General features: G+C 40.7%; 1 protein-coding gene across 7 annotated transcripts in view; it reads left to right on the forward strand.

Annotated features, from left to right (window-relative positions):
• The window catches only part of hspg2 (heparan sulfate proteoglycan 2), a 517,600-nt gene that overhangs the window by 412,645 nt on the left and 88,509 nt on the right, over positions 1-16,446 (forward strand). For all 7 annotated transcript variants that reach the window (XM_051930340.1, XM_051930335.1, XM_051930339.1 and 4 more), the window contains 3 exons: positions 6,515-6,650; positions 7,498-7,649; positions 15,819-15,948. In XM_051930340.1, the coding sequence (XP_051786300.1) occupies positions 6,515-6,650; positions 7,498-7,649; positions 15,819-15,948 (418 nt within the window). The remainder of the gene's footprint in view (positions 1-6,514; positions 6,651-7,497; positions 7,650-15,818; positions 15,949-16,446) is intronic.

A 16,446-nucleotide genomic window follows, 5' to 3' on the forward strand; every position in this document is an offset into this window, starting at 1 on the left:
AAAATATGCGTTTGAAGTAAACAGTTTGTCACACTCCATCAAAAGGACTGCCGTTAAGAGAGTTGTTAACAAAGAGCCACAGGAGATGCAGATTTCAGTACTCAAAACACCCAAATCAACATACTGTATCTACCTAAAGACACAAGTAAATGCACAGATGGGGCTGCACAACATCCACCTTCTTGACTGCATGTCTAAATGAAGGACTAAAGAAATTAAACCTTACTGTCTAAGTGAAATGCAAACATGCCATGACAAAATAGCTGCAGTGTTTTAACATGTAGTAAATCCATAAACCAGAATGCTTATCTAAGCTTTATTTGCTGTTGTTATGCCTTTATTGTGATTCAATAGTCAAAATGACAGTAACATATCTAGCAGAGAGATACACTTCTCCAACGTGTGGGGCCAAGTTTCTGCGGTGGTCTACGTGTGTGTCTCTCTTCTAATGCCATGATCATTACAATATAAATAATAATTATTAGTCATTATTTGTGCTGCTGAGCTCCTGAATTGATAATACCAATTTTAGCTTTTTATTTTCTCTCAGCAACTTATGTTCAATTTCTTTGCTCTCTCCCTCAAACCCCAGCAGTTTAAAATGTACAGACTGGAGAAACTGGAGATGGGTGTTTTAGGAAGAAGCTCCATGGGTGTAGCCTTGCACTGGCAGATCTTGAAGCTAATCACTACAAACATTTTAACAGGTTGTCCCCAGACATTTGAGAATACACATCTGGCCTGACGAGACTACGTTCAAACAGCAGAAATGTTTGTTTTGCCCTATTTCCGTGGCTGTCTTCTGAGCTGAAATCTTCCCCAGTTTCAGGATTACAGGTTGGGCTAAGTCAGCGTTTCTCAACCTTTAAGTATATGCGACCCGAGTTTTCATAACAGTTTTAATCGCGCCCCCCTAAGGTTTTTTTGAAAGGAGCCCACTAATACCAATTTGTTCTTTTTTAATTAATGATATATCATTGATGCATATTTTATTATACCTACTTAACTTTTATCGACATTTATCTAACTCTATATTTATTTTTCTAGTATCAGAATGTAGTTTAAGTTAATTTGATTTGGTTTCAAAAGAAGTATTTTTCACATTTTCGATTCTTGATTTCTTTTTTTCACATCTTCGCGCCCCCGTTTTTTGTTACTTCGCACCCCCCTAGGGGGGCCTGCCCCACAGATTGAGAACCACTGGGCTAGATAATAATGCAATATTTATAATTATGTAATAATATAATGATAATTATGGATAAAAGTCTTTTGGTAATCTTTATTATAAAGGGCTGGGGAGGACTGACTTTTTTTTTTTAATCCCACTTCTGCCAACATTCTTAACATTTTATTATGCTAAAGATGGATCGCTAGGAATTTTAGTAGAAAAAGACCAAAAGAAGAGACTTTACAAATGAACCTAGAGTCAAAGCCAAAGCATCAAAAGGACTTCTAAGCCAAAATGTGTAGCATGAATTACAGTCAAAAGATCTAAGCAAATAGATAATTAACCAAGAAGACTTGTAACTAGAAATTTGTTAGCAAACAGGTCATGACGTCCTCAAGCTCAGACAGTAGCAAGCGACCTTTTAACCCATTGCATCAATCAAGTAAGAAGCTGTGACTTTCAAGGGCAACCAATAGTGTGTCCTAACAACATTTAGTTCTATAGCATATTTTCATGCGAAGAATTTAGCTGTACAAGATGTCCAAGAAAGAGTATCAAGAAAGAGCTAACTAGAAATAGATAAGAATAAGAATGAATTAATGATATACCAAAAATAGTAGATAAGAATAAATCAATACACACTTACAAAACACAGATATACAAGTACTAGAAAAGTGGAGTCCTTGTAAATAGATTTGTTTTTATGAGCGGGACTCACAAAACAACCATCTCTTATACTAGAACACAACGGTGTCAACAATATTGAATCACAATGGATCTAATATACGTTTTTTTGTCACTAATTAACAGAGAAAGACTTTTTTAATGTCAAAATAGAACCAGATCTCTGCAAAGTGGTTTAAATGAATTAGAAATGTAAAATACCATGTAACAGATTGCTTAAGTATTCACCCCCTATGTCAACCCTGGTGTAGCCAGTTGGTTTTTTAAGTTATGTTGCTAGTTCAGTGGAGATCATGTGTTTAGGATTTTAGTTGATTGTAGCATAAATGCGCCTGAATGTGAAAGGTCCACCTTGTGCTGAGTCAGTATGGTGGCCTAACCTACTGTGCACCACCCAAACTGGCACTGCCACCTGAACCCAACACAGACAAGCGTGAGACACAAGTTCAAAGCACACACGTTTTTTTGTTTCTTTTTCCTTGTGGGAAACGTCTTCCCCGTCTCCTATAACCACGCCAATACGGTCCAATGCACAGTACATACACAGTACTTTCTTATCTTTTCTGTTTCTCTTTCTGTTTCTCTTCTCCTTTCCACTTCATCCTCCTCCTCCCGACTCTGGCTCCTAGAGTAGTGGCTGCTGGCTCCTTTTATCAGGCACCTGGAAGTGCTCCATTGCTTGATGACTCATTTCCGGCAGCACTTCCGGGTGTGGCAGAAGAACTGCCCATAAGGACTCAGCAGCTCCTGCTACAGCACCCCCTGCCGGTGCCCTCGGATTCCAACAGGGCTGCATCAAACTCCAACTCCCATGAAGCCCTGCGGGAGTCCAAGGCACCGCTGCAACCCAGGGGGTTGGCTATCTAGCATTCCGGGGGAGGTAACGCTCTGGCCACGCTTGCTCCCCTGGTCCTCCCAGCATGGAGGTGTTCTGGCCAGGCAAGGGCCCCGACTGCATGCTACACTACACAAAGAATACAAGAAAACATGCCAAGCAACACTGTGAAAAGGTGATTGAAAAGCACAAGTCAGGAGATGGAGACATTAAAACATCCAAGTCACTGAATATCTCTTCGCATCCAGTGAAATCAGTCATTACAAAATGGAAAGAGTTTAGCACAGCTGTAAATTTGCTAGAGCAGACCACCCACAAAAACCAAGTGATCATGCAAGAAGACCACTGGGGGAGGCCACCAATAGACATGAGAACTTTGAAGGAGACAGCAACTCAGTGGCTGAGATTGGAGAAACTCTGTGGACCAGAGTCACAGCTTTATGAGAAGGAGGTAAAGAGAACAAAAAAAAGAGTGGTAAAGAGTGGTAAGAAAAAACACACAAAGAGTCTGCCAGATGGTACCTGGGAAATTCTGGGAAAGTCAAATGGGAGTTGGTTCAGTGGTGTGATGAGAACACAATTGAGGTTTTTGGCCATCAGACAAAACACTATGTTTTACGTAAGGCAAACATTGCATATTATCAAAACAAAACCATTCCCACCATGAAGCAGGCCATAGAAGGCTTGTTGAGGGTAAATACAGGCAAATCCTGGAGGAAAGCTTGATGCAGTCTGCAAGAAACCTGCACCTTCGGAGAAGATTTGTTTTCTGGACAAGACGACAACCCCAAAAATAAAGCCAAAGCTACACAAATGGCTTCATGACAACAAAGTTAATTTCCTGGAGTGGCTGAGTCAGTGTCCAGATCTCAATCCAACTGAGAATGTGTGGCTGATCTTGACAATGGCTGTTCACAACCCCCATATAACCTGGCAGTGCTTGTGCAGTTTTGCAAAGAAGACTGTAGAGAAATGGCAGTGTCCATGTGCGCAAAGCTGATGAAGACCTGCACCCACAGACTCACGGCTATCATGGCTGTCAAAGGTGTATCTAGAAATACTGACTTGAAGGGGGTGAATACTTATATGATCAGTTATTTTGCATTATATATTTGTGATTAATTGAAATCAATTTGCAGAGATCTACAGTATAGTCAATCTGACATTAGAATATTTTGTTTGTTGATCAATGCCAAAAAAGGCAAATTAAATCCACTGTGATTCAGTGCTGTTGAACAGGGGTGTCCAACTCTGGTCCTGGAGGGCCGCAGTGGCTGCAGGTTTTCCTTTTAACAATCTTCTTAATTAGTGACCAGTTTTTGCTGCTAATTAATGTCATTTGCCTTAGCTGACTCAAACCCCTTAGTTGTTTCTTTTTCCTTAATTAGCAGCCAAACAATAGTGTGACACAAAATGAGCCGCCACATGACCAGTTAACTTGTGCTCATCACACAGTATCGGAAAATAAAGAAAGGTCTCAGTAAGGTTAATCTGCTCTGGTCACTAAAACATTTTCGTGGTGTTCTTAGAAAAAACAGAAAATCAACAGTTTCTGGAAATGTCTGTTGTGGTAGAAATGTAAGCAGCAACAAGCCATGGAATTAAATAATGGATTTAATTAAAAGCACGAATTGGCTTCTCATTAAGAAAGTGGTTGGAGTTTGAAGCCCTGATTTAGATGGTCGGCTCACTTCACATCTCATTTCTGTTTGGCTGCCATTTGATGAAGAAAAGAGTCAATTCAGAGGACTGAACCTTTAAAAGTAAGGCTAGTAAAGTGAAGGGAAAAGAAGTTAATTAGCAGTTAAAAATGGTCACTGATTAGGAAATGGGTTAGAATGAAAACCTGCAGCAACTCCGGCCCACCAGGACAGGAGTTGGACACGCCTGTTGTAGAATAATAAAATGTTGAAACTTCCAAAGGGGATAAATATCTTTTGTAGACATGCTAACAGTCAACATCTTTTAATTGGGAGAAAAAGGACTCTGTTGGTTACATTCATTGAAGCCCTTTAATTTATATATAGAAGCTGTCTGTAATTTCTAGTTTTACATTACCACTGATTTGGGAACTTTCTCCACCTTATTTTAAGCACTAAGTATTACCTGAAGTCTCTTACCCATGACTGCTCTTTAGAAGCTGTGATTGGAAATCAAGTTGCATGTGTGTAGATGGCTCCTTACACTTGACTCCCCCAATCCGTCCTGACCAGATTTACCTGCCTTCTGCAAATGAAACACTCTGTGAGTAAACCAATGTCACTAGTTGTAGAGTGTATGTCACACTTGCCAACTGCACTTGCTGATCTTGCCTCCAGACCACTTCAATCTGCACCACTGAAAATTGCAGGCCATGTCACATTTATGATCTGCATGATGACTTTCCACCACCCCTTTTTCTGACAGCCCAGTAACATGCTTCCTGATGGAGCCGGTGCTGTATAAAGTGTTAACAGGCACAGCAAGTTCAGAAACAATCTCTGCCATTTTTATCTCCTTTTTTCTAGTATGTTGGGGTACATAAAACAATAGACATCAGACAGACAAACATTTTTTTGTTTGCGAGGTCCAAAACATGTTACTTATTCCTCGTCACTGCATTATATGCATTCTTCTTCCAGATGAACATTCATTGGTTGTCCATTCTCATGCACACAGAGCCCATCCATAAGACTAAAGACAAAAATCAAAACGGTTTCATTTTTTTGGGATGAGTCACAAACTATTTGGATTGACCTGTTGGGTGTGTCAGACTACTTGATGGTGGTCATGGGAGCACACCACAACTGCCTCTGACTTGGTAAAATTACAAAGTAAAAGCCATGACTGAAAAATCAATGGTAAAGTCATCTAATGTGACATGACCTTTTCATTTAATAATTTGTGCCCATTCTTGCAAGTTTTTGGGGGTTTTTTTTCTGTTGTGAAAGCCACCTGTTATATATGAGTTGTAAAAGAGGACAAAGATATATAAAGGTTTGAGGTGACCCATGACCCCGTATATTGTAAATAAGAACATAATAAAGTGCTTTTCAGCAAAGAAACATCTCTGTAGATGTGAGTGTGAGAATAGACTGCCCAAGATGGTGACATGTACAGTTTAGTACAGGCCAGGCAGGAAGGTGCAGGTCCAAGTGGTGGATGTCAAGTGATATCAGAGACAGTAAGGTTGTCAGTCATCTAGTCTGCATAAGAAGGAAGGGAAGAGGTGTTAGTATATGGCACCACCTTGTGTACTGTTGAGGAATTACAACCACTAGATCCTTTAAACTGTCCCCAATGCACACATGTGAGACAGAGTATATAAACAAGCTCACTTTGAATGTTTTTGGGTGATTGCAGCTCTTTGCCATTTGTGCTTGTGTCCATTGTGAAGGATGAACAATTTATTTGCATGTAGTACCGAACTGGATAAGTCAGTTGGAAAACAGATGGTTGTATATACTGTTTTCCAAGTGTGCATTTGCCCTGCCTGCCTGTTGTGTTTTTAACATTTATATATATTATTTTGGTTTAAGCTGTGGCCTTGGTGACGTTGACATAAAAAAAGTCTTCAGTAACTCTTTCCCCTATCAAAAGCAAGCAAATAGCAGACAGCACATCTCTTAAGGCTTAGAGTGCAAGCAACACTTCAGCGATAGTAAAGATCTTCATCCCCAATCCCATTGATTGCTAATATTTGATAATCATCAGCTAATCAAGGTTCTAATCTAGCAAGCGTTTTACTAAGACTTGGCTCTCAGCTATGTTTTTTCTTTTTTAATATCTACATCAGTGTCTGCTTTTCACATTTTTTGCTGATTTAATTCTTTCTCAAATCTGAATAGGCTCGAATGGAAAGAACTGATATAGGCACCTTGGTGATCCCATCAATAAAGTCCTCTGATGCCGGCATCTATCTATGTGTTGGGACTAACGCCGTTGGCTCATCTGAAGCTCGAATTGAAGTATCAGTCATTGTTGGTAAGATTCAATGCAAAATATCTTGTCTTAAATAACAATTATTGATTATTTTTGAAAATACAGTAGCCTTGAAAATGCTAAATCTTTTAGAAACATGACCTTAGGTGTTAATGTGGCTGGTTCCAAGTAAAATACAAATAATAAGTAATTAAGTCAACATACAGTGAATGAGACATACATGTGTTGAGTAAAATTGCAGAATTATTTTTCTGAATGTGTGACTGCATACTTGCTCTTTTATATTAAGAACTTTTAAAAAGAGCAGGTCTATGACCGGGGCGGCACGGTGGCGCAGTGGGTAGTGCTGCTGCCTTGCAGTTGGGAGACCTGGGCACCTGGGTTCGCTTCCCGGGTCCTCCCTGCGTGGAGTTTGCATGTTCTCCCCGTGTCTGCGTGGGTTTCCTCCGGGCGCTCCGGTTTCCTCCCACAGTCCAAAGACATGCAGGTTAGGTGGCTTGGCGATTCTAAATTGGCCCTAGAGTGTGCTTGGTGTGTGGGTGTATTTGTGTGTGTCCTGCGGTGGGTTGGCACCCTGCCCAGGATTGTTTCCTGCCTTGTGCCCTGTGTTGGCTGGGATTGGCTCCAGCAGACCCCCGTGGCCCTGTGTTCAGATTCAGCGGGTTGGAAAATGGATGGATGGATGGATGGAGGTCTATGACCAGGACTATATGGCATTTAGCAGTGCTGATGACAATGTTAGTAACAAGAATCCTGTTATTAGTATCATCCAAGGACATCATACTGTTGTCCTTTTCAATGAAAAAGGTTTTTGCCATCTGTTATTGTCCGTTCTTCAGAAATCTATATCTGAAACGCATAAACAAGTGTACTTCCATTTTCCCTAAAGCTGGGAGTGCGCCATCTCCAGTGAAAATCGAGCCTGCATCACCCACCGTGCAAGAGGGCAGGACATTGGACTTGACATGCCTTACCAATGGGTCTCCACCACCTGCAATAACCTGGCATAGATCAGGAGGGTCCCTCTCATCCAACCACCAGGTGAGCTACCACACTTAACATTCTAAGGCAGCCCTTCCTTGTTTATTTTAGATAAAAATCTGACAGCTGTGAAACTGTTGAAAGTCACTTTCTTATAGATCTCTGAGATGGACAGGGTTTTAGGCACATCTTCAAAATAAAGTTCAATACCAAAGGAGCAACACTGAAAGAAATAAGTCCTTTTAAAATATTAGTATCATATCAAAAAAGATGAGATGATCATTTAATGGACATCTTTAAATTTGCCTGGAACGAGTAAATGTTGATGTCTGTATAGGCAATAGATTGGCGTCCCATCCAGGACCATTTCCTGCCTTGTGTCTGACACTGCCATGAGGGCTGCCACCCCTGTTCCCCCAACCTAGTTCTTTTATATAATACATAGTGACACTTGTGATGGACCAGAGGAACAAAACCCTCATTGCTAGCACTAGGGTTCAATTAAATGCTTTGCTATTTCGCTATGCTGTTTTTGGTTTTCCGTACATTACTATGTTTTCAGATCTACACCTGGTAAATTTCTGGCTCTCAGGCTTCAGAAATGCAGTTCATTTTCTATTATTTCAGCCATTAAAACCAAGGAGATATCATTTACCAAACAAAACTGAAAACATTTCTGATCTACTCTGAACTACTCTGATCTGTTGTCTTCATCCTCCCCTTCTGTTCCCACTGATGCAGACACCTTTTTCAAATCCAAAGAGACTTTTCTTTTCCTTACCCCTTCTGGAGCTTTCAGAGTTAGAGGTCTCTGCTCTGGATGTTCCCCTTTCACTTAACAAACTAAAAGATGCTCTGGACTGTACCACCTGTAGGGTCAGCACCTGAGATATTATTTGTTTTTTCGAAGCATATCTCAGCCCTGCTCTCCAGATGATAAATTCTGAACGTTTTTACTGCCACTTCAACCCTTCATTTAATTTGTCTCTGATTACCCCATAATTTAAACAAGGTAAGGATCCTACCAATTGCTCCAGTCATTGCCTGTTATCATTGATGAATTCTGATATTTAGCTGCTGGCTAAGGTGTTTACACATTGTAAGCTGATTATGTTCTTCTCTACCTTGGTAATGTCACTGATGATTCGTCCCAGTGCCACCGACCTGTTTAACATCTGTGAATCCCTGTCTGGCTATAACATTAACAGGTCTAAATCTGTCCTTTTCCCCACTGAATTCTTCTCATCGTCTCTCTACATTTCCCTCATTTATTCTTCTGATAGTTCAGATACCTGAGATTGGACATCTGTGTCACTGTCCAGGAGCTTGTAGCTGCCATCTTTGGCTGTGTTCTGAAGGGTGTCAGAGACTCCATTACTGTATCTCCTGGCCCTTCCTTCCTCTCTCATTCTAGTTCATATTGGCAATTGTTAAAATGAATTTGCTCCATAGAATTAACTTTGAAAGCTCTTTCCTCCCTCTTTCTCTCACTCCCAAATCCCTGGCATCTTTATTCCTCTGGAATCACAAGAGGCCACCTATTAAACACTCCACTTTGATCTGTGTCTCCCTTAATGATTTTGAATTACACCATTTTGCCTTTACTTTAAGACCATTCTGGAGTCGTGTCTGACCTCCCCAGCGCCCCATCCTGGTTTCTCATGGAAACAATGAGTTATTTTCTCCCATTGCCCAACTTCATTCCCGTTTATTTCTAATAAATTAAAGTTCCTTTCCCCTGTTGTTGGCCTAATTTTATTGTATGCCCTTCAGACATCGAGACACAATGAAATATTGATGGACCTGCTGCTAAAATGGCACCTCCTCACTCCTCTATTCCACCATTCTGCCCTGAATAGCAAGGGCTGTTCAGTTTCATCCTTCCTTTTGTGTCTGTCTGGTATGTTTGTGCTGGGAGTCAGAGCTGGAAATGTTCCTGTTTCTTTGATCTGGTCATCATAACCCTTCCACTTCTCTTGTAGCTCATCCCTTGCACTTGCTTGCTTCAACCCCTTCTCCTTTGTCCAAACTGGTGTCTGGCATCTTACTCTCTTCTCTCCAAAGCTTCCCTCAAAACTCTCCCAAACATGTCTCATTAGCTAACAGATTTTCCCTATCCTCTGCATTGTGTTGGCAAAGGTCTTTCAAAGCATCACCTATTGTCCTAAAAAAATTGTAACCACCAGCAGTCACAATTTAAATTTGTCCATAGTCTGTACTCTACACCCCAGAGACAACATCTGAAGATATTAGAACTAGACCCCCTGTATCATCTTTGCTGTCTTAAAGTCCCTGACACCTTCCTCCACAATTTCTTCTGGCTATGGCTGTCTGGTACTTTGCAGCCAAGTCCCTCTCCACCATTCTTTCTTTTCCTCTTTCTCTGTCCCCTCAAGTTCTCCTCCTCCTGGATCTTTCTTCTCTTTCCTCACTTTCTTTTTCTCTGTCCCAGCAGAGGCTTTTAATGACTGCTACCATTGCAGCTAAGTTATTCTTAGCCTTTCGCTGGAAATGTCCCGATCTTGCTTCTCCTGCAATCTGCAAGTCTTCATTTTATAATCTTGCCCTTCTTGAAATTTTCACATCTTGGATCAACAACTCTTCGGACTGTACCAGCCAAATCTGGCGTCATGCTATTCAGTTAGTTAAGAGCTGGTTCTGTGTGAAGGCATTTTTCGTTTCTACCTTTCCTTGGTTTTTTCTCTTACTTTGCTGCTCACATTGCATGGGGCGTATTTTTGTTTTTGTTCTTACATAGCCCAAACACCGGTTATTGTGGGATTGCTTTTACTGTACTCCTTTTCATCCATCCATCCATCCATTATCCAACCCGCTATATACTAACTACAGGGTCACGGGGGTCTGCTGGAGCCAATCCCAGCCAACACAGGCCGCAAGGCTGGAAACAAATCCCGGGCAGGGCGCCAGCCCACCGCAGACTCCTTTTTCATTTTATCGTTTAAACATTTCATCACAAAAAATGAAGTTAAGTAAAACTTGAACATAGTAAAAATTTATCCTTTAAAAATTAGGTTTGATTCAATCCAATGTCTTATATATATTTCTCTTCTGGTTTGTCCTGCTTCCACTTCAAAACCGGTCCCGCCCACACGCAGCCGACACGGCATTTCTCGATTCCTATTCGTCCTCATTTGCATCTATCCCATAGGCAACGCCTGTAAACAGATTTCCACGCCCAGTATGAATTGCAATCCTATGGTTTACCCACTTTTATTCCCTTACGGAGACATTGGCTGGCACAAAGATTTACAACATGTTCCCGATAAAAGAACTGCCAAGCGAATAAGGCTTACTCAATGCCAATTTTACGCGTACAGATTAACAATGAGGAATACATTTAGTATTTTGCACTCCAGCGGCAAACTATTCCAATAATACGTCGTAGATGCGTATGTTAAAACAGAGGGCGCGCGTCTCAACTATCTCAGATTACATCAACAAGATATGCGCGTCGATCATTACAAACTACTAATAGATGCACTGCAAGCAAACGCTGAAAATAACAATGTACGTGTAGGCAAAATGATCATATTACCGTCCACATTTCCAGGAAGTCCAAGATACATGCAACAAAACTATCAGGATGCCATGGCCATAGCATGTAAATTCGGAAAGCCTGATTTATTTATCACTTTCACATGTAATCCTATTTGGCCGGAAATTCTACATGCACTGTCGGATATCCAAAGACCAGAGCACAGACCTGATATTGTGGTACAAGTAGATCTTTCGACTCATTATCTGTCGTCTCCACCAAAACACCTATTCACAACTGCGTCTTTCAAGAAGTATTTATTTCTTCTTCATTTCTGACCTTTCTCACCGTTTTCCGTTCCTATTCTTACACCGCCATATGCTACGGTGGGCTTCAGATAGATAGATAGATACTGTAAATAGATATGGCACTACATGATAGATAGATAGATAGATAGATAGATAGATAGATAGATAGATAGATAGATAGATAGATAGATAGATAGATAGATAGATAGATACTTTATTAATCCCAAGGGGAAATTCACAATAAATAGTCTTATAAATAGCGTGTGTTCATAAACTAAGAATGCTGAACACATATACCATGGTGTACTTTATTTAAAGTGAAACATAATATTATATTTAGTGAAAACATATTGAGAGCATTTCAAAGAGGCAAATGTGAATGATCATAAGTAAAAGACACTTTGTGTGTTTTGTGGCAGCAATGTTACAAATAAAGACACCAGCTTAAATATTTGTCACTTGTTTTGTCATTTAGGGTCCTATGGTGACCCCATTTTCACCTTTATACTTTTTAATAGGTAGACTTTACCAAAATGCTTCAAATCTCCATACACTTACCAGTCTGTAGTTAGGTACTGTATTTCTTCCTTCCCTTATTTAGCTTCAATTAGACAGAGTGAAAGAACAGGCAGGAGAATGACCTTCACATTTAATTAATTATGTATTACAGGTAATATGCCCAAAATAATGTGCAAAATAAAATGAGGGTGACAAAAATACCATTACAGCCTAAGTAGCATTACATCTTGCATCCATAGGCAGCTTTCAGTCTTATCTTCTTTCCAGCTCAAACTTTCCTACCACATGGCCTTTGAATGGAGTATTGACACAGTTTGCATGCCTGTCTCAACATGGCAGACGAGATGTTGTTATCTTCATCATGAAGAGATGCTAAATGAGAGGGGTGGTCTTCTCTTCATGGTCAGACGGTGAGAAGGAGAAGTGGAGTAACCGACTTATACCCTTCTAATCATATATCATGAACCAATGGGGCGTTGTGATACAGAATGGCTTCCAATTTAAGACCACTTATAAATGGCCATACTTCAGACCCATGGGTATACAAACTGCCTTTTCAAACCTGCCCTCCAGTCTAGGTAACTTCTGGGCTTATAGAATGTTCTGCACAGAATCACCCTGGCCTAACTGGTTGGAGGCATGCCCATACCCACTGTAATAAGTAAGACTTCCAAAGCAGCGCTTAACAAAAGGTAACGGCATTCCTAAAGCTTTTGGGGGAGGAAAGTTACTTTGGCTTGCTTCTTTCTTTAAGTCACTATTCATTCTTAAATAAGAATTTACAAACATGCATCAAAATATTAAATATTAAGCTCTATAACACTCTCTTCAAGAAGATTCTGGTGGAAAGACTAAGCAAAATGTGCATATCTCTGCATAGTTGAAGTCATCCGAATAACAACAAAAGTGAATTTTTACAGCTTGAGAGTTACATGTATCTTTAAGGCATGGCAAGTTAAAATGGATATATCCAAAGATATTCTTCTGTTTATCATACGGATACATTTTTTTTAACCAACTTACCTATGAACCCATGAACCCATGAAGCATCTTCTTATATAATACGCTATCATGGCTGTCCGTTTGTCTGTCCAGGATTTTAAATCACCTGTAGCTCGCAAACCATTTGACATATTGACCTGAAATTTGGTACACATATACTACATGATATCTACTATCCGCTTTCGTGGTGGTGATTGACCTCCAAAGTTATTCCTCTTTTTATTTTTATTTTATTATATAATCAACTCTCGGCAGTGGCCAGCAGGGCAGCCGTGCAGCACATACCTACGGGCGTTTTTCTCATCCCCACCACCTTTGCCGTCACTTCCCCAACTTCTTCATATCTTAAATCATTCTTGAGGCAGATTGAAGACTTAAGTGCCAGCTTAAGTGAAAAATTAAGGAAAACGTACTAAGTAATTGCAACACAAACACTGACTTAATCAGTTTTAACACGAAAAGATGCTGACGATAAAAGAGAAGAAGCTGGCCACTAGGGTGGAGATAAGAAGAGCTGCTCAGGAAGCAGCAAGTGCATCAATATCTGAGCAAACGAATGCTAAACGTACAGAGAAAGTGTATGAAAACTAGGAATGCTTAAGTCAAGTGTATTCACTGCACATTATTGTGCAGTACGCCATTACTGGTGTAATATAATGCAATGCCCATAACTCATGTAGGTACAATGTGGGCTGCTTCAGATAGACAAATGGGCTCTTATGAAATGGCAATCAGAGTTAATCAGAGTTGTTGATTCTGAAACAGGCAGTGCTCTGCAAACAGTAACTACTGCAACAGTTGTCACTTGTTTAACAAAGGAAACCACCAGGTACTCCACCTACTACTCGACAATTGTTTTCTAATAAGCTACCTATCTTTACTATTATAAAAACAAGAAAGATAAGAACAGTTAGGGATTAAAAATGAGCTTAAATCATACACATCACAGGACACATCTTCACGTATTCACAGAACACATATTCAGAATCTTTCACTGTAGTTGTTCTTTTAATTTTCCCTTGGTAAATTTGCTATTTTTGCAAAGTATTCCTCACTCAATAACCAAAGTAAAAACATGTTTTCAGAAACATTTGCAAATTTATTGAAAATCAAAAACTGAAATCTCTCATTCTTATAAATATTCAGACCTTTTGCTGTGGCATTCCAAATTGTGGGTCAGGTGCATCCCGTTTGTTTGCATTTTAATTTAATCATATTCTTTTTTATGGGCGCTCCCCGATTTTATTTTTAGTCACATATGACCAACAAAATCTTAGTCCATGCAAAAAATGTGTTTTTTACTTTTTGGTGCATTTTTGAATAAAATCGTGTCACTTACAAATCTGTTTTTTAAGTGTTTTTTAGCCACCCTAATGCAACACAGTCCTTGGCACGTTACAAAAACCTTGACTTGGGTGGGAAGGTGATTTGACAGAAGTGGCATTAACAACAGAGTGCAATCAAACCTACAATCTTAAATGTGAAACGTAACTTTCATTCATGTTCATTTCTCATTTTAGAAAATCCTAACCACGGTGAAACCTTACACGTGTGAAATACTGGAAAAGTGCACTGTCTAATGAAGAATCAATCCTTTGATCTGTCTTATAAAATCCCAACACTTCATCCACAGATCCAATATCGCCAAATCACTGAAAAGAGTATTTCGGCAAATTTGTGTATAAATGATGAAAAATTGGGCGGCACGGTGGCGCAGTGGGTAGCGCTGCTGCCTCGCAGTTGGGAGATCTGGGGACCTGGGTTCGCTTCCCGGGCCCTCCCTGCGTGGAGTTTGCATGTTCTCCCCGTGTCTGCGTGGGTTTCCTCCGGGCGCTCCGGTTTCCTCCCACAGTCCAAAGACATGCTGGTTAGGTGGACTGGCGATTCTAAATTGGCCCTAGTGTGTGCTTGGTGTGTGGGTGTGTTTGTGTGTGTCCTGCAGTGGGTTGGCGCCCTGCCCGGGATTGGTTCCTGCCTTGTGCCCTGTGTTGGCTGGGATTGGCTCCAGAACACCCCCGTGACCCTGTGTTCGGATTCAGCGGGTTGGAAAATGGATGGATGGATGGATGATGAAAAATTGGTCAAATTTTCAAAAAAATAGTTTGTGTACAATGGGCGGCACGGTGGCGCAGTGGGTAGCGCTGCTGCCTCGCAGTAAGGAGACCCGGGTTCGCTTCCCGGGTCCTCCCTGCGTGGAGTTTGCATGTTCTCCCCGTGTCTGCGTGGGTTTCCTCCGGCGCTCCGGTTTCCTCCCACAGTCCAAAGACATGCAGGTTAGGTGGATTGGCAATTCTAAATTGGCCCTAGTGTGTGCTTGGTGTGTGGGTGTGTTTGTGTGTGTCCTGTGGTGGGTTGGCACCCTGCCCAGGATTGGTTCCTGCCTTGTGCCCTGTGTTGGCTGGGATTGGCTCCAGCACACCCCCGTGACCCTGTGTTCGGATTCAGCGGGTTGGAAAATGGATGGATGGATAGTTTGTGTACATTGGTCTCAAACCTTCGAGCATTTGATTGAATGTCCAACACGCTAACCACTTGACCAATGTTGTTTAACTGTCATATTGAAGTAATTTGACAAAATTCGCTAAAAGTATAATATAAGGAAATGAGAAATTTAAAATTGACTTAATTAATGTACAAATCCTGAGTCAGAAGTAATGAAATATTGCATTGTCACCGAAGATTAGCATGCAAAGTTTGATGGAAATTGGTTTGGTAAAAGTGGGTAAAAAATTGATTGCAAAATTTGACCCAGACAAACAGAAAAGGCAAGTTGAATAAAATCATGTAAAAACAGTTTCTCACTTGCTGGATGTGAGCTTTTTCCTTGGTAACAACTGATTGTCATCCCTTGTTGGGTAACCATATCCTTTTCTATGTGTTTTAACTTATTTGTGTCTTGAACAGGTATCAGGACCACGTCTACGCATTCTCCAAGCTTCAGCAGCCGATATTGGAACCTACACCTGCAGAGCAACCAGTGCCCTAGGAACTGAAGATGCCTCTGTGTCTCTCTCTGTCACTTCCCAACAGTCAAGTAAGTCTCACAAAGTGTTAACGAAAGGAAACCAGTTCTGCTGGTGAGCCTAGCACAGCATGTAAATGTCTGAAGTGGGCCTGATGCCTGATATGTCAAATAACACCTTTGCACCTTTGAGTAACGAGTTAGGAGTGGGCTGACCAGATCCAGAAATTTCAAAGTGGAACATGGTAGGATTTTATGGCTAGCAGACAGGGGAAAGGTGTCCCAATCGACCTTCAGCTTCAGGAATAAGGCAACCATGAAGTTTAGAGAGAATGTGGGCATAGAATTCAATCAGAACATTTCATTCAAATTTACACGTTACATGGTATCTCCCAATTTATCAATACACCAAGACACACAGCTCAAAAATAGCAAGGATTGTGCAATTAAGAGAAGATTGTCCTGTCATGACCATTCTAGGAGTATATTGCACTACAAATTCTTAGACCAATGGACCTTAATCCAACCTCTCTCCCACTTCTCAGGTCTGATATGCAGTTGAAATAGCTA

Source organism: Erpetoichthys calabaricus, chromosome 8, assembly GCF_900747795.2.
Source record: "Erpetoichthys calabaricus chromosome 8, fErpCal1.3, whole genome shotgun sequence".
NCBI classification, from domain to species: domain Eukaryota; kingdom Metazoa; phylum Chordata; class Cladistia; order Polypteriformes; family Polypteridae; genus Erpetoichthys; species Erpetoichthys calabaricus.